General features: G+C 34.3%; 1 protein-coding gene across 13 annotated transcripts in view; it reads left to right on the forward strand.

Annotated features, from left to right (window-relative positions):
- Nucleotides 1-27,632, forward strand: part of ASPH (aspartate beta-hydroxylase) — a 122,890-nt gene that overhangs the window by 10,207 nt on the left and 85,051 nt on the right. For 9 of the 13 annotated variants that reach the window (XR_008731608.1, XR_008731609.1, XM_055706463.1 and 6 more), the window contains exons 2-4: nucleotides 5,844-5,993; nucleotides 6,751-6,795; nucleotides 8,068-8,136. Coding sequence is in view for 11 of the 13 variants with exons in the window: in XM_055706463.1 (XP_055562438.1) it covers nucleotides 5,844-5,993; nucleotides 6,751-6,795; nucleotides 8,068-8,136 (264 nt within the window). In the remaining 2 variants the exon portion in view is untranslated. Of the gene's footprint in view, nucleotides 1-2,693; nucleotides 2,957-5,843; nucleotides 5,994-6,750; nucleotides 6,796-8,067; nucleotides 8,137-27,632 lie in introns of those variants that run through there. The other 4 variants (XM_055706461.1, XM_055706459.1, XM_027811140.2 and 1 more) reach the window with 3 other exon arrangements.

Here is a 27,632-nt window from a genome sequence, read left to right on the forward strand (position 1 = left end):
CACTTTGCATTTTGCTTTTAAAACAAGCTTGTTCTAAAGTCTCCCTATGGTCTAGCTGATTGATAATTTTTACTTAAGAAATTAGATTTTTAGTTATTTCTCTGAGGTTAGTGTTTTGTTGTTTTTCCTTTTAGTGTGTTTTCCTAATTTCTAGCAGCTGCCTGCTGCAGTGCACCCTTCTCTTAATGTGATAATCCATAATTGCTTCAGTATTACTTCCTAATGCACCTTTGTTGGAAATAATTATACACATTACAAAAGCTTAGCTTGATGCTTTGAATCCTGCCTTTATTTTTGTGTTCATAATTGACTCTTTTCCCTCTAAGCCTCTCTGCTTGCAGTTTGGTAGTGATCTACAGGTGGAAGTAATCCTGCTAGTCTTGATTGTCAATTACACTTTTCTAAATTTACATAAAATTGCATGGACTACATAGTTGTACCAAAACTAACTTGTATTACTGTTTCAACTTTAAAAACTATTTTCAAGTGAGGTGAAGAATAATAATTTTGAGTTCCTTCAAAAAAGAACCAACAGGCAAACCAGCATTTGTACACAGTAGAGCGAGACCTTGCAAGAAGTCTGCACTGTTGGCTTAGCCTTCTCAATCTTGAAGTGTATTTTAAATATATATCATTCAATTTAACCTTTGTCTTTTGCAAAGCTAACCAAAATTATGTTGTTTGGTATTGGAAGCATGGCATTCAGAGAGACATGTGTAAGCTGTATTTTTCAAGGTGTGTGTTAATGTATGTTTTTCATGGGGTGTTTGTTTTGTGGCCTTTTGGTCCATCTTCCTTTTGATGAGTCTGAAGAGCTTCCCCATTTTAGTTGGAGCCTCCCCTTTCAGGAAGGAAGATGTTTGTAATTTCTTGGGAAGACATGTTCTTGCAATCAGTTGCTTTTTAAAGGGCACAAGATAAGGCTGTTGGTACTTGGTTAAGGGTCAAAATATGTGTGTTAGTTCAGATTGGGAATGTATATTTGAAACTAATTTATTGACTGTCTACACTCACTTTGCTTTTATGCATTGTACTGTTGTCCCTCAATATACTTAGGTTTGAGTGAAATGAAGCAGAAAGTTCTGCTGCAACCACTTACAGGCATTCAGCCAGGTAAGATCTAGTTTGGATCAATCCCCTCAAAATACGTAGAACATGGACTTCAGGTTCTCGGCATTGGTTGAATGTGCCATGAATCCACTTGTAGTAGGATCTGGTATCTGCAAATGCAGGTGCAGCTGAAGTGAATTTGCAACAAATTGCCTAATATAATACCAATCAAAACAATATAGGTTTTACATGCAATAGACCACATATGATTGTGTGCAAAATTATTTCCCTTAATAAGCTCTTGATTTCTCCATATATTTGGTGACTTTTACCCTTTGTTTAAATTTTCCTCCTGTCTTGCTCTAAATTGCTCGTGCATTATGTGAGTTGCTGAAATGTACTAGTCAGGAGGTCTTTCTTAGAGCATCTGTTCTGTTTGATATATTCAGGTGGCTTTAAAGATAGTTAAAACACACACCAGTTACAGAATCAACTGCCTGTAATTCCTTTGCATCCTTTTGAAATGTCTTAAACTCAGATGTTATTTCTCACTTCTTTCTCCCTTGAGCTATTGTGAATTGCTTTTGGTAATTAGTCGCTGGATGTTAAAACCACAGGAGGCATAAGTTGTTTTTCAAAGTAGCTGTGACATTCTACTGTTCACTTCATCTACCTGATCGCTGTGTTATTTAAAGAAGCATGGGAGAAGAAGGGCAGAGTGCTAGATCCTCAAGTTTTAACATAGGGTTGCTGTTAATGAGAAAGGAATTTTTCTGTCTTCCTCCCACCCACAAGGAGGTGGCTTTTGTTTGAAATGCAGTGGGAAAAGAATAGTTTGCTGAAATTGAAGATGTAAGTTGAATAGTGTTTTATGGGTTTTTCCTCCTTTTCTGGTCCTTGAGAAGAAGAGAGTATGTTCGATCATTAAGCATTGGTGTTTGCTTTAAATTGTGCAGGTAGCATTCATATTGTCAGAACTTAAAGGAGAGGTGAGTGAGATGAGTTAGTCCTTTCTGGAAAGTGAGGGCAACAAAGCAAAAACAACACCTCTGCTACTTTTAACAAGCAAGCACTAGAATTTTTTCCTGGTTTAGCTTTATGGCAAGTGGTGTATTGCACTCTAGGGAAACAGGCTTTGCTTTGGCGAAACTATCAGTAACCCTCCTTTAGGTCTGCTTAGAAGCAAGTATGAGGTATACCAGGGGAACAGTTATTATCTGAAAATTCTTTGGCAGGAATATGCATGGTTGGTTTTGAGTAACTCTTTTAGAAGACTCAAAACTATGTCTTAGAAATTAGCAGGCTTTGATTCTTAGAGTAGTTAGCAAGTTTCAAATGAGCCATCTCTACAGGATACTCGGGAAGCCTGGTAGAGGAGTGCCAACATGGAGAAAGTTTCTTGGGTGAGGGCCAACTTGACAAATGCAAGCAGGCAAGCTTTGTGTCCGGACTTGTGTTTCAGCTTATGCTGATGGATTTAATGTCCTTAGAGCTCAGATGCTGTGGCATACATTGCAGTGAAAATACTACAGTACAGTGTGCTCTGTTTCATTTGCTGCTGTGTTGGAGGATTAAGGGGAGGGGAAAGAATCAACTACCCAGGATGCTCTGTTTGGAGGAGTAAGTGAATTTGATTGTCGTCAGACCTAGATTGCCATATGAGTTCTGAAAAGCGTTTGGCTCCTGAGGATAACTGCTCTAAAAATAGATTTGGAGGAGAGGTTTCTCATGGGTCCAGTTTCGGGTTCCAGCTGAACTGGCTTTAGGAAACTTGTTTGCTCCTGTTGCAGGACTACAGTGAGGATAAATCATTTCTTATTCTGCCTTCAACATTAATTTTTGGAGATACCGACACACTCACTCTGTCTGGGGAAATCAAGCGCTGATGTTATGGCTGATGACACAGGTAGAATCCTAACGTTTTTGTCAACAAGTGGAAAATGCATAGTCTCAAATACCGGCTGTGTCTGCTTTTGTAATCAGCAAAATAACTGGCTTGCTGTGGTATGTTGGCGTTTTCTAGCCAGTTTGCTGTTCTAATCTGCATTACAGGCTGCCTTTGTTCTCTTTGATTGAATGGTCTCTGGAGTAGAGGTATGTCATGAGTTTATGGCAGGTGGTTAATTGTAACTTAAGTTTTTGCTTGAGTAGAGTACACTTTAATGTAAGAAACATAGTTTTGTCTTCAGATATCTGACTTTGAAGTTATTTGTGGACTATGTGAAATTACTAGGTGTATTTAACATAAGTAAAAGGAAGAAGGTTTTCGTACACCTTAATGTAAGTGTGACTTAATGGGGGATGGGTGAGTATAGGACTTTAAAAGATTTGCCGCTGAGGAATAGAGCACACTTTAAGACTTTCTGATGTCTGCATAAAGACATCTGGTGGTGCAAGCACAGGCTTACCAGATATGGCAAGTGACCTACTTCTGACATGGCTGGCAGCATGTGCAGAGAAAGGGCTTGAATTGAGAATTAACTGGAATGAGCTCTGAGCCAGCTTCAGTCCTTGCAACATTTTGTTCTGACCCATGTGTAGGGTTATCTGTGCATGCCATAGGTAAATTTTATGTTACATAACTTCAATTAATATTGAAGCCTTGCCTGATCAAGCTGCTGTGGTTGAATTCTTAGCAGAATCAAGAGTTTTGAAAATAATTTTCCTGTAAGATAGGAAGCCACAGCACAAAAATGTAGTGTTGTGACAGTTGTGAATGGTATTTTTATAGCAGAACTTGGTTTTGAGGGATTTGCATGCCTTTTAGACTGTAAAAAATATGAACAGCTATGCTTGATTAATTAATTGTCTTCCATTTTCCTGTTCTAATAAGTAAAGCCCCTTTCTTGAGAAGCAACTAGCAGTAAACACTAGAAAACAATAAGGTAAATGAATAAGTGTGAAATAACAGCAAAATTCTTGTTAGTGTTTGCCTCTTCTAATACCTAATATGCTCTAGAACAAAGTTGTAACCTGGTATAATTTAAATTTTTACCCTTATGGTTTAATTTTAAATACATACAAGCTTCCATTAGCTGCATTGGAACACAGGACTAGTGAAGTTCTGCTGTTAAATAGTCTGTTTATTTCTGAATATTAATATTTCCTGGTCAAGAGTACTTTAAATATTTTTTATACACAGTCAGTTCTGTTTCTGAATGTGATGACATGCCTGACGTGAGGCCAAGTTGTCTCTGTTTCTCTGAATTATTGGGCAGCCTATACCAAGGGAACTTTGTGTGTAATATAGAAAAGATACAAAATAGTTGGTATTTGATCTTTGTACAGAGTAGGCTTAATCAAATAATGTTTTTTCAATAAAATGCTGAGCTGGCTAAGAGCTGATGTGAGTCAGTTGGGTTTTTTTATTGGTCTGATTTCAGTATATAGCACAGTGAATGTAATAAAAGGTTAGTTTATTACAGCTGTGAACCTGATTGCAAGCAGGGTCTGAAAGTACTTCTATATAATATCTAATACACAAAGAAGTCACCAATCTCTCATTACTGTCATTACAATCAATCATCTTTCAGAGCTACTCCATTTTCTTTAAAACCAATCATATTGATATTTAGCCGAGACTATTTTTGGTTTTTTCTATGATCAGTGTTGATAAAGACATCAAACATTACTTGTAATTAGTATGATAAAAATAACTCCCTACCTTATTATACTATCACAATATTCATGACAAACTTCCTTGAATATTCCAAAATATGTAAGAAATAGCTTAACTTCAATAACTAGGAGTGAACGTGGCTGAACTGGCAAAGGCCGGTGCTTAGAGGGGAATGAAGTGGAATAGACTGTTAGGCATGAAACTGTGGCCAAGTGCCAGCTTTGCGGCAGTAGTAATAGGAGGCAGAAGAGCGGATGTTTAGCTTTGGAGAAAGGCCACAGGTCTTTTTGGATGCACATTTGTTTCCTACATGTACCCCTCTTACCCTAAAATGATCTTAAAGCAATGGACCAAGCAATTTATGTTTTTTCTAGTGCTGATGCCCATTTGAAACCCCCTACATATATGCTAGGCTGAGATATTTCTTTTCTCAGTGGTTTGTCTGTAACTACTGGATTTTTTACATACACTTACTTTCCATATGTGCAGTTACAAATGAAGCTGTGATTTGCATTAGATCACTGTGTCATACTTTCACTTGTATATTCCATAGGACTGGAAATCTAAAGGTATTCAGCATGTAGTGAATCTGCTTGATTCTAAGCCAACAGGGAGGATTTTTTTTTAGTTGGTAGAGTGTCTGAACTTGGAGTCTTATCCTTAATATAGATTTTGGAGCCCTCTTAGGCTATTGGAATTTTCATGTTGATTCTGTGGGCTAATTCAACTAGCTTTGAAACTTGCTTCAGAAGAAATGCTTTTCTTCCAAAGTGGTTCTGCTGCTCATATTGCCCTCTGGTGGCAGTTTGAGAACTGTTGTCACAAATGCAAAACATCTCAAAAATGTTAAGCTCTGTATAAATATACATAAGGGGAGGAAGGGGAGATGTCCAGCTAAGTTGTTAAAATAAATTACATGCGAGTGTTTGGGTTTTGGTTGGTTGTAGAGCTTTTACTTAGACGATCATTGAGCTTCCCACCATAATTTGCAGTGTTATGAAAAGCAAGTAACAGTGGTGAAGTTTGAAAAACCAAAAAGAACAAAAAAAGTGTTACTCAAATGTCTTGTATTCTGTGTAGTCATAAGAAACACGGGTTAGAATTATATGTTGAACCATGATTTTCTAAGTCTTACACAAATATTTTTTCCTACTTGTTTACCTTATTTTAACAGAGACTAAGCATGGAGGAAGCAAGAATGGAAAGAAAGAAGGACTCTCTGGAAGCTCGTTTTTCACCTGGTTTATGGTAATTGCTTTGCTGGGAGTTTGGACATCAGTAGCAGTTGTCTGGTTTGAACTTGTAGATTATGAAGAAGTTCTAGGTAAGAATTTTAAATCTTAAGTTGCTTCCAATAATTATTATGATATGCATTAAATGGAGGTCATTTTAAATTTCTAGATAGCTGATTTGACTACTGCAGTGTTGCAAATGACCTACATGATAAGAATAGGCAATGTAGTTCAAAAAGTACATTTTAATGCTGAACTCTACTATGATGTTAAAATGGGATTCTCATAAGACTGAAAAAGGTTATTACTGCATTTGTTAAAGAATGGAAGAAATCTCCAAGGAGAGATCTGGGTCTCTTTGTAACATGTATACTGTAGTTCATTTGAAATATCAGCTAAATATGCATTGCTTCAATTTAAGCTCTCAGAAACTTGCAGCAGAAAATGGGCAGGTAATGTTACCACTCCTGTGCTGGGCTGTGTTGCCTGTGGAGTTGGGACAATTGATCAGTCATCCTCTCATGAATGAGCTGTTGAATGACCTCAGTTTAAAGCTTGTAACAGTGATAACTGTATCTCAATATGACAATGTTAAGATGGTATTGTTAATATGATATTGAAGGGTAAAAATCAATGTCTCAAATTTCAAGATGTATGTCCATAGATAGAGCTATTGTCCTGATGTCAACATGCGCTTTTGCAGCTGCTGATTTTACAAGCTTTACAGCTTTGCAGATCTGTTGGTACATGCTTTTGATTTGGACTGATTTTAAGAGAAGCTTCTGGTTTGAAACTTCTTTGGGTCTAGTGATGCAAATAATGGTTTCTATATTTTTACCATGCATGCAGCCAAAGCAAAGGATTTCCGTTATAACTTGTCAGAGGTCCTACAAGGTAGGATATTAGAGAAATAAGCTTGCTTTACAGTCCCTTGGCTAAGAATTTTGGTTTACTTTTTAATGTTTTTAATTTTTGAGACAATTACTGTTCTTCTACAATGACGTGAAACTCGGTCATTTCTCATCTGTCTCATTCTTCATGGTTTTGAAGATGATGCAATTCTTATTTCTAGAGAATTAAGTTTATTCTACCACTCTGCTATGTTTAACCATAAACCAATAATCTTCATAATTCATTGCTTCCATACAATGTTGATGGCCTTATTTTCGCCTGTTCTAGACCCAAGTCTGAACTTTTTCTTTGACAAAACTGTTTTCTGTTTTTCTAAATACCATATTAAGAACTATATTTCATTTATTTTAATGGCAATCAAGTTATGCCTCCATTTAAAGAATGTCAAATATATTAAACTGGCAAACCATAAGGACTTGCAGTTCTGCAAACAGTGTGCAGAGTTTCTATGCTATTAAAAATTGTCTGAATTTTATCAAAACTAATTAGATAGATAGCTCCCTACTCACTTGGTGATCCCAGGATGCTTCTAATCCTGGATACCACGATTCTCTGCTAAAAATTCTTTTTGAATAACTAGGTTCTCCTTTTGCCTATACTTAGGGTTGGTAGAGCTGCAGTTTCAAAAATAAAAGGGAGATGTCTGGTGTGTTGGTCACCTATAAAAGAATGGACAACTTTTTTGTCTGCAGTGAATTTTATGCAGTTGTTGATTAAAAAATTATGTATATTTTCCTTTGTCCTTCAAGTACGTTCCTTATTTTCTATTAACTTGACACTAAAAATTACATACCTATTTTTTCCTGAGAATTTAGAATGGTAAGAAGCATATAATCAGAAAACAAATGGTGATTTTTTTTTTTGATTTGGTTTATTATTCCTTTCCCCTCAAACATGTTGAATTCCCTGTGAACTTAAATTTTATTTTGAGCAAAGCATGTTCACATAAAGTGCATCACTTAATTACAGATTTGTTTTAAATCTGTGAACAACAAAAGAAATGTGTGAAAAAGACTTGTGTTCAGTCTAAAGTCTAGGAAGTGCAGAAAGGAACTTAATATTATTATTAATATTTGTGATATTTCCCAGGAAATGTAAAATGTGGTTAAGAGTTGTATGACTAAATCATAAAAAAATAAATAAATATGGTAACAGCCTGGCATTGACAGTCAACCATTGCACATTGAAAACACTGTGCTGGAAACAAACTGCTGAATCCTTAATTGTCTCTTCTCCCTCTCTTTGCATTTCTAGGCAAGCTTGGGATATATGATGCTGATGGAGATGGAGATTTTGATGTGGAAGATGCTAAAGTATTGCTAGGCAAGTACAAACGGGTGGAATAATCTATGTAATTCATTTGTCATTCATGTTTGTTTTTTGTTTAATGTCAAAACAATATTTCTGCTTTTTCCAGATTGGAGAACTTAAAATGATTAAATTGTGGTGGGTTTTTTTCTTAATGCAGGTTGTAGGATTGTGTGTGAAACTTGTTCAGGTTGTGTTCTTTTTCTCCTAATATAGCAATATAAGTGGAAAGCATTTATAGGATGATTTTGAAGTTAGGTGGTTGATGCTGCTGTAGACAGTTGAAAGAGGGCTGTGATTATTACTCAGATGCAGGGCTTAATACGCTTCAAGAGTTAAAACATTGTTTATGTAACGTGTTATGTCCATTTTTAATTTTAAATTTGACTTCCAACAGGCCTTTGTGCTTCCTAGATCACTGTTTACCATATTTTATTAGTCTTTTCCTCTGTTCAGGGTTCTCCACAGGTCTGTTGGTTTTCTTTGCGCTTCAGTGGTCATGCATGATGTGGATTTTTCTTTTTTGACTTTGAAACACTGTTTTTAGGCTTCTGTTCCTTGGAGTTTCAGAGAATGTCTTTCTGCTCACTGTGTATCTTCAAAGAGAAATTTCAATCACTATAGATGCTTCATGATATTGCCCTTCTATCTACGTCTAGCAGTTAAAGCACTACCATCTTCAGCTTCACAGTCAAGCATTGGATAGATACTTCTTGCATACCTGATGTTAGAAATTTACTTTTAAAAATTGACTTGTTCAAATGTAAATCTATTCTGAGCACACAAACCTAGCCATCTAAACATAAACAAAACGACAAAATAGTATATAATAGCTTGAGCAGAGGGCAAAGTGGAACGTCTCAAACTAGTTAGTTATCAATGGTATGTCAATAGTATATCAGGATGTTATGGCTTGCTATTTGAAGCTCATACTCCATAAAAATCAGTTTATTAACGGTTTATTTTTCCCAACTTACGTTTGCAGAAATAAGCAAATCTTCTGGGGAGGGTTCATTTGTTTAATACCTTCATGGTTTAAAGAAAACCCATGCCATCAAAATTACTGAACCAGTTTGCAGTGGTGTAAATGTGAGAGGCACTTCAGAGACTCTCCTGGGGTCTGAATGCCTTCTGAGCTACAAACTGGGTGTTAGTTATAAATGGTAGATAAGATAACACTATATAGTTACAATAGACAGAGAAAGATTAGGATTATGTAGTGTATAGAAAGTGGATATCAATCCCTTGTGGATCATATTAGTTGGATTCAGATTACCAAGGTGGTAGCCAGAAACATGCTGCTACTTTGTTATCTCTCTCTGTTTTATGCAACTTGATAGAGCTGGGAATTATGCCAGTACATGACAGTGTTTCTATTATAAGCTTGTCTTATCATACATTTAAACCTTATACTTCAAATGTGACATTAAAAGGTCACGGATCAAAAGTTATTTTTATTACTTTTGAATACTTGCTCAGAAATTTGTTTTAATCTCATTTAATTTTAAAAATATTTTCTGCAGTATGAAGAAAATGGTAAATTTTGAAAAGTTACATGACGTTGATAATATTTTCTAGTAACTACCATGTAATAGTGTTAACTGAAGATCCAAGTAAATTATTGCACTTGTTTGTATTTAATATTTAATATGAACTAAAAAATGAACGCCACCATGCAGTCTAAAATTATTTCATTGATGCAGAAACTGGTAGACTAGATTCCCTCTTCAGGAATTTGTTTCCAGAATTACGTCTTTGTAGTAAAGAAAATCATCTAGTAAGTCTACATTCAACTGCAGTAGGGTAGCTTTCTAAATATTGAATGCATAGCTTCTTTTGTATTTTATTTGTGATGATTTTGTTAATACATATGCTGTGTATGAAGACTCGTTACTTTTTTTTTCTCTGAGTCAGACTACTATGACATCAAGTGGTTTCTCTGCTAATTTATTACTGACTTTAAAAGGAAATCCTACTGTTTGATGTTTAATGCTAGGAAGTCATATGCTTTTTTATTTTCTGTTCAGTAGTTATTACTAAACTACTATATATTGAAATTGTGGCATGTGTAGTGGTTTAATGTTGTCGACTTCCATAATCTTTAGTTTTTGCTACAAATTTAAAGATTTAATTTGCATATTAATTACAAATACATTTTAAAGTTAATTTAATTCTGAGAAATGCATCTACCAGCGTGTTTATTTTATGTTTCAAAGACTGGTTTAGAAGCTGATACCTTCATCATTTTCTGTAATACTTGTGCACACCTAAATAGAAGAATTAAAAATTAGTATTTTATTTCTTGTATGTATAAGGTGTGATAGGACTTGTTCTTTTTATTTGTGTAAATCAAAGGAGGTTTGACAAATTAAGTTCTCTTGAGGTGTTTGTGTAGTTTTAAAAATGATGTGCAAGACGTGTGTTCTTCCCTGCCCCTCAAGTAAAGGCGAGGGGGGATGGAGCCCCGTGTAAAACCCAAGTAGCCAACCAACCTCAAATATTTGTTGACTTAGTTTTGTATTCATTTATTAAAAAAAAATATCCAGGGCGGAAGTGCAAGCTTGGTGAAGCTAGTTGGCAGTTACCTGGTGGATTCTTTTTCACAGGTATTTCTAATGTTCTGTTTACTGAATTCTTTTTGGTAATGGGAATAGAGGCTTCTTAATCCACTCCTTTGAGGGCTGCTGTTATCAGTAATTCTTTTCCAAGTTTTTGTCTACTACATTTTGATTAGTCTTTGAAAGAGGTTATTCTTCTAAGGAAGAGTTTTCCACCTCAGTACTTTTAGCTCAGTACAAAGAAACAGTGGCTTTAGTAGTATTACGAAGAAATACATGTATAGGGAATACCAATGTCTGTTGTAACAGAATCTTTGGAGCTGAGCCATTTTTTTGTACTTCGTCCTTTTAACAAGCAATAATATCCTGAGAAATTCTACTTAAATGGCCACAGTAGTTAGTATAATTTTGGAACTGCAGCTACAGTAAGTCATCAATATATTGTTCTTGTGCATTTGGTTCAGCATAGTCTGGCTATACAGAAAAAGGAAAAAAACCAAACCAAAAAAACCCAAAATTAGTGTACCAGCAAACAAAGTAGTAAAAAGCAGAATCCAAGCTTCTGTAAACCAGCTTTTTTTCCCTGGTGCACCTATAGTAGAAAATTTTTTTTGCAAGCAGTCATACAAAGATGGCACATTCAAAAAGTCTGTGTTGAGATACTAGGAGTTAAAAGAATGCTTTTGTATGGTTCAGCTGTTTAGGATATGTTTCATACTGTTCTCTAGTTTTCTCATGTTCTATTGTAGCACTTCTAAATATTAAAGGCTTGCGTATGCTCATTCTCATAAAAGAGATGTTTGCAGGAGAAGAAAGGCTTTGTCTTGTTAAATGAATGTAGTCAAGCCCTCTGCACCGTAGGTTGTGGTAATACTGTTGAATAGATAAAAAGATTTTGACTCCCTTAATCACTGTTTGATTTAAATTGTAATATTTAGACTTCTCTTGGAGTAAAGTAGTTACTTCCTGTGGGTCACTGATTTAACATGGTATGTCTGCCTGGTTGGGCAGTTCCAGTTGTGTCACCATTTGCAGGCACTTCTTCCCATGCTTATGTGTGCTTATCAGTACGTGAGTTTTACTTTGAAAAGCAGTTCTTGATTATGGTGATAAATGAAGACCAAAACCAGTTTGAGTATTAGTTTGGGTTCTTTTTTTTATTTTAACTCTTTCTAAGAAAGAAAAAAGATAATTCTATGAAATAGTGTGTTACTTTCTGTAACTCAGGCTGAAAATTCTTTCCCACCCTTCAGCCACTTAGATTCAAAGGCCATTATATTAATCATGAATAGTTTTTGTAAAGAACTGTAAGGAAAGGTTTTGGGGTTTTGTTGTTTGTTTGGTTTTTTTTTTTTTTTTATGGTAAAGACTCTAAGATACATTCTTCCAGTTTCTATTGTTCCCTTTGGTGTCCCAATCTTTTCAAAGAAAATATGCTGCTGCATGCTATGTTATATTTTGCAAAGAAATTTGCCCAGGATTCTTATTCTTGACTTAGTGCAAGAACAGGAATATCTATATGGTTCTTCATGTGCTTGCAGAAGGGTTATCTAAAGCCTCGTGTCTTTTGTGAGTGGTAGTTTGGTTTTTAGTTGGTTGGGTTTTTTTTAATGCCAGATTCTGACAGAGTAGATTGATACAAATCTATTGTGTTTGTAAGTTAGATTTGATTATTTTATTTTTTTTTTAAGATCCAGGTTTCCATTCTTAAATTGAGAATTTGTAGTAAAGTAAAACATACTTTATGTCTTTACATCTTGCTTGATCCGAATCTTGAAAATAAATTAGAATGATGACTGACTACCATGCATAAAGTTAAGTCTATAAAATTTAATTTTTATAGAACTAAGCCATGGAAGAAGTTGGAGAGGGATATTTATAATACCTTGATTGCCTCCTGGATTCAATCTATCAGTTTTAAGCCTTTGGGCTATCCAGTGAAAAATACTGAGAATGGCTGGTCACTCAAGTAGAGGTTCTGGACATCCAATTACAAGGATGTGGAACATCATGGACTTGGAAGTTTCCTCAGAATTATCATTGATACTTTCACTATGTGCTGTAAGAAAAACGTGTTGAAATGTGTTGAATGTCTTTGCCATGAACTCCCTTATCTTGAATGTTTCATTAACCTGCACTTAATACTGCTTTGTAGTCTGCATGTGCAATATGTTCACTTAATTTTGTCTCAATAATCTGTCTTCACACTTAATCCACCTTTCTGCTTCTCCTTCCAACACAAACAAAGGTTTGTTCTGGTTAGAAGTGGGGGAAATTCCTCCTTGCCCTGCTTTAAAACTTACCAATAATTGACGTTTGTCATTGCTTAGTCATTCTGTTGTACTTTTCCCAGAATGGAAAAGTTGAAATGTTATTTAGTAATAACTGTAAACCAGTGGACTTTAATTAAAAAAAGAAACAACAAACAAAACAAAAACCAGGAGGGGGAAAAAAAAGCATTAATCATGGCTTATTTGTGTTTTACAAACACTAGTTAGATCAGTAGGTCTCATAGCCCAGGGTAGCAACTTCTGGTGTTAGAGTTTAGAAGTGACGAGCTCTTTCTTAGCTGCTCTGGCCATCTCTACTTCAGCTGTCTTTAGTCTGCTTTAGATTTTCTATGTAACAATATATACACCCTTTGTATTGGGTACCTATTCATTTTTATCTGGTGTTCTTTATATCCTCAGATTTGGGATTAATTCCTGAGGATCAAGTATATAGTATAGAATACATATCATAGAAGAAAAATGATTGAGAAGTATGTGAAACAAATCCAAACAAACAAAGAAACCACAAAACAACACGCACACCCCCCGCAATTAAGAGTCCTCACTTTTAAGCAAAATCAAAATTCTGCATGGTAGAATAAATGTTATCCTTAAGAGTATGTCTGTGAAAAGTTTGTTAAAGTACTGTTTGCTTTTAAATGTTATTCTCAGCTATCAGTTGCAAGCTCTCAAATTTGAACATGATGGTTTAAAAAAAAAAAAGGCAACTTGGATGATTTTCAGTAGTGGAGGATAACTGTTATAAAATTGTTTAAAGGTAAATGGTGTGGCAAGAAAACTACATATAAATGGATTTGGGTTTAGGACTAGAAAGAAGGGAAAGCAAATCTGCCACCTTCTATTTAAGGTTTTGGCATAATATTGTGCATGTTTATTGTCCAGATTGGATTCTGTGCTTTGAAAGATTCAACTTTCTTAACATTTTTCTATTTCCTAATTAGCATTCCTGTAAAGACTACTGTCTGTGACATGAGATGTCTTTCACAGATCCTCCTTTTACAGTTTCCTCTTTCCACCTAACTGCTGTCTCTTTTTTTCCCTTCTCTTTGTCTCTCTCTCCCCCTCTCTCCCTCTCTCTCCTCTATTCTTGTATAGGCCTGACCAAAGATGGCAGTAATGAAAATATTGATTCCCTTGAGGAAGTCCTTAATATTTTAGCAGAGGAAAGCTCTGATTGGTTTTATGGCTTTCTCTCATTTCTCTATGATGTATTGACTCCTTTTGAAATACTAGAAGAAGAAGAGAGCGAAGCTGCAGATGATGTTGATGGTACGTCACAGAATGAAGGGGTTCAGGGAAAAAAGACTTGTGTTATTTTGGATTTACAGAACCAGTAACTGAGAGACTAAATTGATTGGCTTTCGGAAATGTCCATGAAATCATCAGTCTTAATATAACAGGAATTTATGGCATAGAGCGAAACTCCCAAGTGGACACTATAAAGATTTAGTTCAATATAAAGTCAGCCATGCCATGTAGTTTCACTAGTTGAAAGCCTATCAATGACTTTTCCATTTTTGTGAAAGGATGACAAATACTACACAGTTGTGTAAATATGTAGAATAAAACATGTATCTGTGGTTGTGTAGTTGGTTTCTGTATGTGCTTCAATTTGTGCATTTTGTGCACAAAACTGACAAAGCTAAGTGTAATAACCTCTGTTAACACTATAACATTTGTCTTTCTAGCAAACATTAACTGAAGTGTTTTGTAACAGTTTTAATTGTATTCTAGCATGACATTATGTAAATACATATTTATATGTTAATCCTCAATATAGACATGACAATGATAATTCTTTTGTGAAATATAATTTTAATAAATAATTTATTTTGTGATTCACTGATTTCTCAGATAGATTCTTTTTACATTTTCAAATAAAAGCACTTCATTTAAAAGTGCTTGAAAACTACAGAAACATTTATTTCTAAGTTAGCTAACATCTATTTTATTCAGAAGATACTATGTCATTATATGGTTTATCCCCACTGATCTGTCTGTTTTCAAACTAAGTTTTAGGTAATTTCTTTAATATAACAATCACACCACAAGGGCTGTTCTAAATATGTTTGAGATCTTTTTTTAAGGTGGGCCTTCTATGGAAGTTGGAACTTGTGATTATGTATTCCTAATGTAATACTGAATATATTAAAGACTAATTGGAAATTAGAATTTAATGTCTTCTATTTCTTGCTAAATTCAATAACTTAATGCAGTTTAGCAAATTTTAATCCTTTTCCTCTGAGGCTGTTTTATGACAGTTGTTTACAAAAATATTTTCGAAGTACATAGAATTCTATCTGCTATCATGAAATTATTGGTATAGAAATGGGAGTTTATAAGCGCATTCTGTAGTTTGTATCAGTACTGAAAGCTGAAACTAAGCTGTCTCATTAATACATGAATAATGTACTGAATCAGATTAGTATTAAAATTATATGATACTGTTTGTTGTAATGCTTGCTATGCTTAAGCTTGTATTGGTTTCCCATATAAAGTTTATACTCAGGTTTTAACCCTAGTGGATGCAGGCTGAAATTATAACATGTTTTTAAACTAATGAATTTTCATTTGCTTTGGCATGGCAATTTTAAAGCAATTTAACATTCATTGAATCATCCAACTCAGGATTCTACTCAATTTTTAAAAAGTAATAAAAAAGAAAAAATGTTAAGCAATTGAAGTGGTTAAAAAAAAAAAAAGTTGTGACATGTTAGTACTGCAGCTTAAGATTTACAAATGAAATGGAGCCACAAGAACATTAGTCACTTTTTTCTTTCAAGTATTTCAGGACCTAGGATATAAAAACGTTAGTAACATGTAAATTTAATGGCTTTTAGGATGAGATATATGAAGCATAAGGCAAAGAAAATAAAAAAACCCCACCTGTACATCATGGAAAAAAAAGCTAGATCTGTGGACTATTACTGAGAAGTTTCTTAGCAAGTGGAAGAAACTTGCAAAGTATGTGAGACATATGAAATAAGCAATTTGGTTGATTTTTTTTTTCTTCTAATTCTAGAAACAGATTTGAATTAAAAATAAAGAGTTTCATCACTATTATGGGATAATAGTGTCTCTCAGTATGAATTAGAAAAATTGTCATGGAACATTGAATTCTCTTGTAGATGCTTCAGTAGTGGAACTAGAAAGCCAAAAAGAGGAGGAAAACCTCTAGTATGAGATTTCCATATTATGAAGTTTATACCAAAAATCTTAAAAACATATTGATCATCTGATGAAGTTTCAAGTGCAATAGAGATATGTTGTTTGAACCATGAGAAAGCTGCAGGCTCTAGAATAGGTAATAATTACATCAGTAAACATTAAATTTAGCTTGGGCTGGGGAGATGACATGCAGGCCAGGAAAGTTCTGATTTGATACCATGGGAGTTCCTTGTTGATTTTAAGAGTGTGGAAGTCAGCTCAAATCAATGATGGTGGGAATAAAGAACATGTAGGAGGAGAAAATAGGTGGAGGGGTGAAGACCTAGGGGAAGTGTTGACAGCAGATAACTTTGTAGAGCATTTAGTTTCTGAAATACAAGTGGGGTTTTTTTCAGAAGTGTTCAGTCTTGCCTGGTGTTGTTCGTGTAACAATTAAAACACTCACCAGTGGTGAGCAGAGCTGTTAAAGCTCTCCTAAAGATTGGGGAAGAAGACTTTCATTTTAATGCATTGCATTAATTATTGTGATTGCAAGCAGGGCTTAGGTAGTAAGGGTGGTAGTAAGATCTAGATGTGTCTTCAGTTATGTTAGTGTGGCAGTTAAGAAAAGGCATTTTAACAGTAGAAGGGTTAAGCTGAGCATGATATGCAAATAAGCAAAGCAAACTGAACTGTGTCTCAACTCTTGCATCTAAGTTAACATAAAGTATTTGAAATTACTTGAGGAAGTTGAAGCCTCAATTTTTAGTTTGATTTATGGTAACTATCAGTTATATAAAATACAGTCAGTATATTAATGTTTTAAAAGAAGTCCAGAAAACTTTTAAAGTGGTTTTAAACTGTAGGTAGAAGGATGTAGCAGCTTTGCCTTTTGATATTATTTTAGAATAGTTATTTCAGAAGGTGAAGCTACTCCTTTTCTAACTACATTTTTTTTGTTTCAGTATTTAAAATAGGAGTGAATTAGTAGCAAACAACCTTTTTCATGAGAGAAATACATTATTTGAGTGATAGAACTTGCTAGATTTTGTAGCTAGTAAAGAATTAACATCTAGTGATTTTATGTTAAATTGGGCATGCAGCTTTCTTTCATTAGCTACCTTCATGTTCCTTACAGTTTATTTCCATTATTTTTCACAGAGCTCCATAAGTAAATGTGACTAAAGTTGTAGTCTTGCAGTTTGGCCAGCATTTTCAGAAATAATGTGGGATGTTTTGCTTGGCCATTTTCTCGTGTTGGTAAATGTTTGATATTTTAACTGCAAGTCTTCTGCAGAAGTTTACAAACCTCAAACAAAACACTGCATTAACCTTTGTAGCATAAGCTCGTCCTTGTTTTGTTTGATACTAATATAATGAAATTGCAGAGAAAAAACCCTTAATACCCATATATCTGAAATGGCTGAGGATTTATGAAAGGTTGGAACCCCAGATTTCTGTGACCACCGTCAACAATATTTAATTTGAAAGTAAGACAGTGTTTATATGGGGGTGGGGGGGATGGGAATCACAGTGCTCATAGTATATACAGTAACAGAATAGAAGAGAAAAAACCAAAATTGTTTGCATAATTGTTGAAATTCTTATTACAACAACTTTTTGCCAGTACCCTCCCACCCCCCAAAAAAATGAGCTTTTTTGAGTGCGTGTTCAGTCTTTCACTCTTGGTATTTGTTTCAAGGTAGTGAATGAGCCTTACCACCTGCAGGTTTCATTTTGTGGTAGTTTTGCAGTATTAGTTAGTCTCAATTGACTGACCTTAGAAGAAATTGAATTTTTGTGATAGTTATTCTTGTAGGTTACAGTTGGATGGAGGGATAGGAAAAGAAGCATTTGAAGGATTTTCATTTCATTTCATGGTCAGATGGGGAGGAAAAAAACACCTGTGTTGTAAACATGATTTGATTAGTATTTGAGAACTGGGGAAAAGTGGTGGGTACAGTTCAGTCATTTTGGACAGTTGCATATAATTTCCTATTCAGTTGCCATCAGTTAAGCAGCTATCATAATGATGGCACAGCAGCATGAAATGCATTAACTACTGACTGTCTTATGGTCAGTTACGATGGACTCCTCAAGATTAGACTAATAAAGGCAAGACTTGCTTGTTGGTTTCTTAAATCTTTTCATACAAGATGCAACATATGTATCTGTGACTTCAGAAAAGAAAAGGCTTTCAGCTGTTTGGCTCTGATTTAGTTTTTCCTTCTAAAATTAGAGAGATAAGCAAGAGGTATTAAAACAACTGAGAATGTATTGAAAGTATTTTTATTTTTTTTTTAATGCTAGTTGTATGAATTTAAAATGCTGTCTTGCATTTGCAAGGTTTACAGGCTTTGGTATGCCTGGTGCTCTGCATACAGGTAACGAGTTCAGTTTAAGGTAAGTGGGTGCTAGCTTTCTGTCAGTAGGCCATTTTGTTTAGTAGATGAACTTGTGTATCCAATGTAGCATATTATAAATGCACAATAATAGTAATAATTATATGCAGATGCATATGAAAACAATCACAGCTTTTTCTGACATGCAGTCCTTCTGGAGAAGGAAAACAAAAAGGAGAGAAAAAGGTTAATAATGGTTTTGGCTTACACATTTGTATTTCTTTTTTTAGTTCTGCAATTTTAACATCTTTTGCTAATTTTCTGTCTGACGAAGGACTTTTTGATGGGACCTCATGAATTAAGGCGAGTCTGAACACAAGCTCTAATGTTTAAAGCTTGATACTTCCTGTTCTGTTATCCAAGCTTTGCACAAATTACAGAAGGGTAGCAAGTTCTGTCTGTCAACTACTTAGTGCTAGCCTTGACGATATGCTTTGTATGGTAAATGTGAAGTAGCCTCTTCCTTTTTCACGTGTTAAGTGGCTAAGCCACCTTAATTGTCTTACATTTGTTAATGATGCTTCAGGTTAAAAGGATTTATGCAGATAGTTGTGCTGAAATTGATTTATAGGGTTTTTGCATGTGGCAAAACCTTTTGTTTAGAAAGGCTATAAAAGTTTCCATTATTATTAAATGAATAATATAAAAGTTGCATATGCAAGAATAAACATTAAGTTTCTCAATATATCATTAAATGTGAGAATGTTATCTGTCAGCATCTGTGAAACTGCTCAAAAAGACTGAGTGCTTTGTGTTATATACTATTTCAGTTTTGCAGTGTTTATCTTTCTGAAATGGTATTCATATATTTTTCTTTTGATGCTGAAATTCTAAACCTGTGCTCTCACTTGGGGGCTCTTTTTGTGGAGCTTGGTCTTGAAGATTTTTATGGGGAAAAATAGACAAAACTGTTTTTTGTTGTGGAGTTAGAATGTTTTGTAATAATCTAAGTTTCACAGAATCGGTTAAGTAAGTTATCTACCATTAAGCATTGTGTAAAAATGACCACTTTGACATGAATATTTAATTTTTAGTATGACTGTTTAAAGCAGTTCTTTGGAAAATACTGGAAACCTATCCAGCTATGCTAAGTTTGAAGTCTACCTTTGAATTCACTGACTCCAATAGTAGCCATTTCTGACATTCTGCTATAACTACGTGTGTGATTATAAATTCTGTATTGCTTTTTGTATTGCCAGCACTGGATAGCTGTAATGTAAGACTAAGTGAAAAAAAGAAGGAATTTTAAAATTAGCTAAAAAAAAAAAAAAAAAAAAAAGTGTGAAGACACTTGAATTGGAACTTAGAATAAGGGTCCCCAAGTTTAGTTACATGATTCATAAAATTCCAGACATTGGTTTGTGTGCCCCAATGCTGTAGGAGCCTATGTCTTTGCTGTTGAGTTTACTTAGATACCAGATATTATCACATGCCCCAGGACATTGGCGTCTTGGAAAAGTGAAGTGTTTTGCACCCATGTCTTGCTTCAGGCTATTTGGGGTTCACAAATGAGACTTCCCTGTGCTCCAGCCTTCTTAAGGACCCAGTCCAGGTGGAAGTAAGATGCAGTGGGATTTCTGTCTTGTGATTCTTACATGATATTAAGATTTTGAAATATAATATTCTATATAAGTTTCCTGTAAAAGGTATATTCACATCTGTTAAATGTATGCAGAATTTATGGAATTATGTCATGCATTGATAATTTGCTGAGTATCTTAACATTATTCATTGTATAAAAGCAGATTGAAATAAATGACTGCTTGCCTGAGTATTTAAGTGTCAATAATCAGTGAACAAGGTATTTTGTATTCTTTCAACATAGTGCATGTACTTTTATTTTAAAAGAAACCCAAATATCTGTGATAATTTTTGTGTTTACAAGCCTCTGTAAAATTGCCTCTTTTCCCTGTCAAGACATGCTTTTAGGAGTGCATCTCAAAATACCCAGTAATGTTTAAATTTACCATGAAAAGAGGGAGGAGCTGGAAACTTAGATATGGCTTTATGGAACTTTGAGTACGTTTTATATTTTCATTGATCCTGTAGTATAACAAAGGTGGAGTCTGTTCTTCCTTTTATATGAACAAATTGTTTACTTAATTTTCCATATACTGCCTAGAAGTAATAAGATTGCATAATGAGTTTAGTCAAGTTAGAAGTCTGGATTTCATCGATGATGGTAATCTCTAAGGAAAGAACTTAAAAAGGCATTCATATCTCAGGTACGATTTTGTAAGGAAATGGGTCTAAAAATTGTAATTTTACCTGGCTAACACATATTAAAGAAATTTTGGCCATGTCAATGCTTGATGCTTTGAAAAAGTGTAAGATATAAAATAGATGCAAGCTGATTAAAGAATACAGGCATTACGTTCATTGCAAATTTATGATTTTTCTTTTAGTGTAGAATTATGGGGGGTTGTTTGTTTTGCTTTTTAAGAATAAATGTTGAAGTATATTGACACAGTTTGGGTAGTTATTAGTTGTTTTCTGGAAACCTAAGCTTGAGGTTCAAATGTCCAATGTAGGTGCTTCATGTTTCTCAATGAGAAGCCTGATGCTGAGACATGGAAATATCTCTTCTAGTTTAAAAAATGTATTTACCATAACTTTTTATTCATTTTCTAGTTGTTTTTTTGGGTAGCAATGCACTTGAGTTTTTGTGATTAAGGTAGTTATGTTTTATGAGATTTAGATCTTAATCCATATCAGCGTGATGGTGATAATCCAATGTCTTTTTATGGTATTAAAAAGATGAGGTTAATTATTATTTGTATTTTGGGGAAGGCTTTTGCCTTCATGCCTTTTGTAGAACTAGCTATAAAGTACAATCAAGATGCGGGATGACCTCAGTTTCTGTTAGCTACAATGGGGAAAGAGGGTAGCACCTGACTTTAGAGAGTAAGGTTTATGCTTTTTGAATAAAAGTCTTAACAGTCTTAAATAGTCTTGAGTAAAGCAGTAAGTATTTTAACGGAAATAAAATAGCAGCTTCTTTTTGGAATTAGAGCAATACCTTCAGCAAAATACATATTTTTCATTGGATAAAGAAACACAGATTTTGTAATTCATTGTAAGAAAATACTCAATCTATATAATCTACAGTACATATGTGCTTGAATATCTTTTGAGTTAATATGTTTATTAAATATTTATAAAAGTGTATAGAAACATAAGTTAGTGGGTTTGGGAGAGAACTAGAGAACTGACGGAATACCTACCAGAGAAATCAGCTGGGATATTGGTCATAATTACATGGCATCACGTTGTCTGGAGAGAATTGGGTTAGCTCTAAGAAATAAGAAGCACCTCAAGTAGTGTGCATCTGGTAATGTGATACCTTTCTTGGATTAATTAGTCTTTCATCTCAGTATTTATGGTGGTGTTGCTACTGAAGATGCTTCATTCTTAATGAGTTAACATTTGGTATCTCTATAGCGTTGCAGTGTGCTATGGAAAGATAATTTTTTACATAGCATGGCAGATTGGAAAAATTTATGTCATGATTTTGAACATCACAGATATGTTCATAACCTATTTCCATTTTGCAACAAATCAGGTGAGGAGCCAGGAGGGGTAGCCAAGAAAAAAACTAAAGTCAAAGGTATTTTTAATTTCTTTTTCTTGTGGAACTGTATGCAGATAATGATGCCTGAAATGCATGTGCATTGCCAGTACAAATTGCAGGTTGTAATAATGTTTACTAATGCTAGCTGTGTTGGCTAAGTGTTGTCTAATGGTGCAGCAAAATATCTTCCCTATTTTTCAGTAAGGGTTTTTTTTTTTTTTTTTCTTACTACTGATTGTAATTTAGTGGCAATGTGAGTGCTTTCCTAACTAGAGATTATATTTTTTGGTGCAGATTTTTTTACAACAGTTGTGGTGTTTGGATTATACATAGTTTATAATAACTTTATATTCTGCATGTTTTAAAAAAATGTCCTGGTGTACATGCAGATTTCTTTCTGTGTGAAATCCTCCTTTAGTTATCTTCCATGAATTCATGATACTATTATTATTATATTGTAATTGAACTTGAGCACCTCAGTTTCTGCTTAAGCCTGTACTTAAATAGTTTCATTTGTTTCTTATGGGAGGAGAAATTTAGGTAAAGTTCAGTAATTTCCCCTTTAATATTATTTGCAAGATTGATGGCAGTGATGATACTGACAAGTTTTCCAAAAGCTTGAAGTAGGATAGCTTGCAACCAATCTATGCCATATATTTATTTGCAGTTACATTGTTGTACGGGCAGGACATAATGGTCTAAATGTGTTCAGTGCAACAGAGAGACTAAAAAGACTAATTAGCCTCAACAAAACACCAAAGTACCAGATGTACTTCAGGTGCTTAACTTTCTAGATGTGCTCAGTTGCCTCCACACATGATGGTGCTATTTAAAGAACAGTCTCTTTGTTGCATTAAAGACAGTTACACTTCAGTGTCTTTTTTCTAGTGGTATGTGAAAAATGCACACTGTTCATAATACAAAATCTCATTGGGAAGGCAGTGTATTTGCTAAGGGAGGCTCTCATGCTTATATGAATGTGACTTTTCTTAGCATCTTGCATGCGTGTTGAGATTTTTAGCATTTGTTCCACATTGTACTTGGTATGACTTGGTTGCAAGTTGTGTGTTTCCAAGAATGTAATAGATGTAATTTAACAATTCATTCCTGAGTTTTGGATTATTTTTTAATGTTTGATATGAGAGTGGAGAAATTATATATTTCAAATGCTTTATACCAAAAAGCAGTTGGAAGGAAGCATGATGTTATTCATTTTAGACTGAGCTGTGTGATTGAATTGTTCACTCAACAGAAATGTTTCACAGCGGTTAGAGGCAGGTGTCGTAGGAGGAATGTTGTTACTTGCCCTGCTTTTTACCTCAACAGACTGCAGTTGCTCTCAGAAGTCTGAGTAAAAATACAGCTGTTGTATTTTATATATAAAATCTTTATGGCTTTTTTTAGTAATGTGGGAGTATTAATTTTAAAACTAAACACAAATATGGCATGCGGAGATTTAATGGAAAAAATTCTAAATTTTATTGAGTTAAAAATTCCTTATTCTGTAGAATGCTGCTAGTACTGACAATTTTATTTAAAAAAAAAAGAAAAAAAACCTGTGGGTGCAGTGGAAGTAAATACTGAACACTTACATTTCAAGTATGCTGTTTTGACTGCTCTGATACATTATCTAGGCATAATGTCACAGCCAATTGAAATAGAGAAAATAAGCAGAAAAGATACAACTCCAAAAGTAAAACAAACAAAAAAGTATCACTAATAAATACTACATATAGAAAAACAAGATGTAAGAATTAATTTACAATTGTTACTTTGGTTTCAATGAATACAGTCAAACCAAGTTAACTTTTTTGGAGTTGATTTAATTCACTAGGATATTGCTGTTTCTTAACTATTGTGTACTTATTTTTGTAAAATACATACTTCAGATACATTTTTCAGACTTGTCTTAAACTGAGGGAACAATGTCAGTAAAATGTTGCAGTATACATTTGATTTGTGGTGTTACAACACTTTCATTTGTAGTTTTAAGAAAATTGAGAAGAGAGAGGAAGAAACTATTTTGGTGATGCTCTTGACATTTCTAGATCCTACAGTTGTCAAAGATTCAGAATTTGTTGTGATTTTCAGGCTCACAGACAAAACTGGTTTTAGCATTCTGCAGAAATTACTTAACAGTAAGATAACAGAGGCGTGGTTTTCACTAGATTAATGCTTTATTTGGATGCAGTTGCAGTAAACTAAGGTTATTGGCTGGCTGCATGGTGTGAGAAATTGCTAAAAGTCAAAACTAATTTGTTTAAATTGCTTAAAGCTTCAGTAGTTAATTATACAAGTTTAAATTGGCATCTAACAAACATTAAGTAAGAATTTGATCGAAGCTGTTAGGCAAGTTGTTCATAAGATGTTTTCTGGTCTAAGAATGGTTCTCTTATTGAACATTTCCTCTTTTTTAAATGAAAAACTAAAAAGTAAAAGAAGCTATTAAAGAACCGCTCAAGAAATTAAGGGAGAAGCAGGAATCCAAGAAGGAGGAAATCAAAGATGAGGAAGAAAAAAAGAAAGCCAGGAAAGGAAAAGATGCTACTGATCGAAAGGACAAGAAAGCTGTCGATATGAATAAATTAAAGAAAGATTCTGACAAGGCTAAAAGAGACAGAGGAAAGGAAAAAGGCCCAGACAAAAATGTAAAATCGAAGGAGACTACAAAAAAATCAGCCAGTGAAAAGGATGGTACTATTCAGGTGGGAAAAGACAAAGAAACAAAAAAGGTAGTTAAAAACCCATCTAAGGAAGACAAGAAAGAAAAGAAATAAACAGATTTCTGGTTCTGCTAATGAGGAACGTACCTCAAGAATGAGAAATTCAGCATATTTATATGAATGGGGTAAATATGGCAATTGAGAAGATGTTTTCTGAAATAAGTGTGAACTAAGGCTATATATAATATTTTTTTGAAAACTGTTAAGTGTATACTGGCATTGTAAACACAAAGCAAAAATGTCTGCTGTGAAACTCATATATGTACATATGTTAATATGCCCGGCTAACAGTGTGTATTGAAAATAGAAATGTCTAATTGATGCTAATTACTTCAAGAATACTTCAAGTCTGTTTGGGTTACTCCCCCCCGCCCCTCCCCCGTTTCATTGTATTGAAGTGTTATTTTCTTGATGTGGGGATGAAAGTGTAATGCTGTATTTCAAATGCAAATCTAAAAGCACTATTAGGAGGATTATCTTGACACATCTAGTGGAAACTCATAAGAAAATATTTCTGTTTCACAAAAAACAACTTAGAGGAGCATTAATGGAATGTATTGTCATAGGAATTTAGCCAATAAATTTAAATTATTTCCTGCTAAACTTTTTTTTCCTTAAGCAGACTGAGAAAAATATTTTTATATGCAAATACTCAAACCAATTTCGGTGTTGTGTTTGTTTATAAGACCTCAATGTATACTCAGCCAAAATGTTGCAACAGTTTTGTTTATTGATCCTGTGACAATATGTTTTGCTTTTCTTCCTTTGGTTTTTGGGGTTTTTTTTTGGTTGTTGTTGGTGGTGGTGGTGGTTTGTTTGGGTTTTTTTTGCTATCTTTAGGTCTGGAAACTTGATTCATTGTCACTTTTCAGTTAACTATGTCCTGATTTTTTTCCAAGTTTTCTAAGCTTCTGGTGATGAATACTTCTGAAAATTAGGCCACCTATTTCACTATTGATGGATATTGTGGGATTCCAATGACATTTTAAGAAGTGATATGCTACTACTACTGTATTCTGGTTGAACTTGATTAGAGAACAGCTTATGTATTTTTGCAACTATCGTTTTCTTCAAACAACACTTTTCAAGTACATGATACTTCTTGTACGCAAGCTCCTGTGTGACTTTGCTTTTACAGCTTCTGTATTTTTAGCACCAAGGGATGATTTATCCAGGAGTCTCATTAGAATAAACAGTTGCAAAACATATCTGCAGAGGTATTTTAGTATGTTGTTGAATCTGTACTTGCTTTCAAGTTTATATGGGAAAGGAATTTTTTTATAATTTTATCAGATGAGTAATATCACGTAGTATATTGAAATAGTAATTGCACAACAAAATTGCAGAATATTTGGAAAATACGTAATGAAAGTTGAAGATTTATTATTGTTATACTGCAGTATTATTGTAAAGAAAACAAATCTCAAGAGTGAAATTCAGCATGGGTATATTCACGTGGGTAGTGGTGTAAGATTAAAAGTCCTGAAGGTTGATTCTGTTTGTGGATTTGCTGTAACAGTGGCTTGGCAATATGCGTATCTCAGACTTTCAATAGAGCACATACATGGCTCTGTAAGATGCTTTGAATCCCTAAAGGTATAAGATGTGGTAATAGGGTAAGATAAAAATCTGATTTTCTTATTTTATAGAGGGAACTTATGAAAAATAGTTCAAATGAAAGCTGTAGAAAATAATACAGTAGCTTAAGATTCTAGCTGTAACAATTAATAGAGATGGTATACTGAGCTATTTTCTAAATATTCATGTGTGTGAAGAGGGAGGGAAAAGATTTGTGTGTTATGAACATCATAGTACTTATCAAAAAACTTGACAGAATGAGGATCTAGTAAAGGCGCTTGCATAATGAGCATTCTCTTAGGTTTTGGTAACGATAGACGTGTTTATTGATCTCTGCTCCGGTAAGTGTTAAGATACATATTTGACAGAGGAGCACTCAAATCACGCTTCTCAAGAATGGTGGCACAGTGGTATAGTGCACATCACTATATTTTCTCTCGTAATGTGGCAGAAGTTGTAACTCTCTTGGAGTAAAATTTGGAATGAGTTGCCTTTCTCATTAACATATTATTGTATCTATGACTCAAAGTTTATCTGGTTCTAAAAAAGCGTGGGGGTTTTTCTTGGGTTTTTTTTTTTTCCAAAGAACATTTTATTTGAGCAGCAATCCAATCTATATAGATAGCCACACAATAAAACGAGATTTTTGTTCCAGAGACCTGTTGTACTGGTGTATGTCTTTATGAAATATTAATGTCATTCACCTTAATGTGGTAGATTACCACAGAAGCTTAAAAAAATGCACCACACAGATAAAAGCTGAGTGCAACTTTATTTTAATGATGAGAGAAAACAGTGTTCTGCAAAAAGTAAATGACTTGACGTTACGTGCTCAGCAGGATAGAATAGGAATCAGTGATAAACACAGAAGTGTATAAAAAGCTTGAGAGCTAAGTTGAGAAATGTGCAAGCAAAAGAAAGAAATACTCTTGCTGTCCCTTCTTTCCTTTTACACAGCGTAAGTGCTTGTTGTCTGTGAAATATTTACTATCTTTTGAAATACTTTGAATCCTTTTAATTGTTCATGAAGCAGAACAAATGGTTATCTGGAATTGGAAATGTGGGCTATTGGAGGATATGAGGGCTTATTTAAAGAGGCGTATATGCAAGGGAGATGAACTGTATTTGTGAAAACAGGGTAGCTGTTTCCACACTTCCAGATTCTGAAGTGTGAGACAGTGGCTAATTTAAGTAACAGGTTTTGTCTCCATATGTAGTTAAAGATGATTGTAGAAGGAAGT

The sequence above is a fragment of the Falco cherrug genome, chromosome 3, assembly GCF_023634085.1.
Source record: "Falco cherrug isolate bFalChe1 chromosome 3, bFalChe1.pri, whole genome shotgun sequence".
NCBI lineage: Eukaryota > Metazoa > Chordata > Aves > Falconiformes > Falconidae > Falco > Falco cherrug.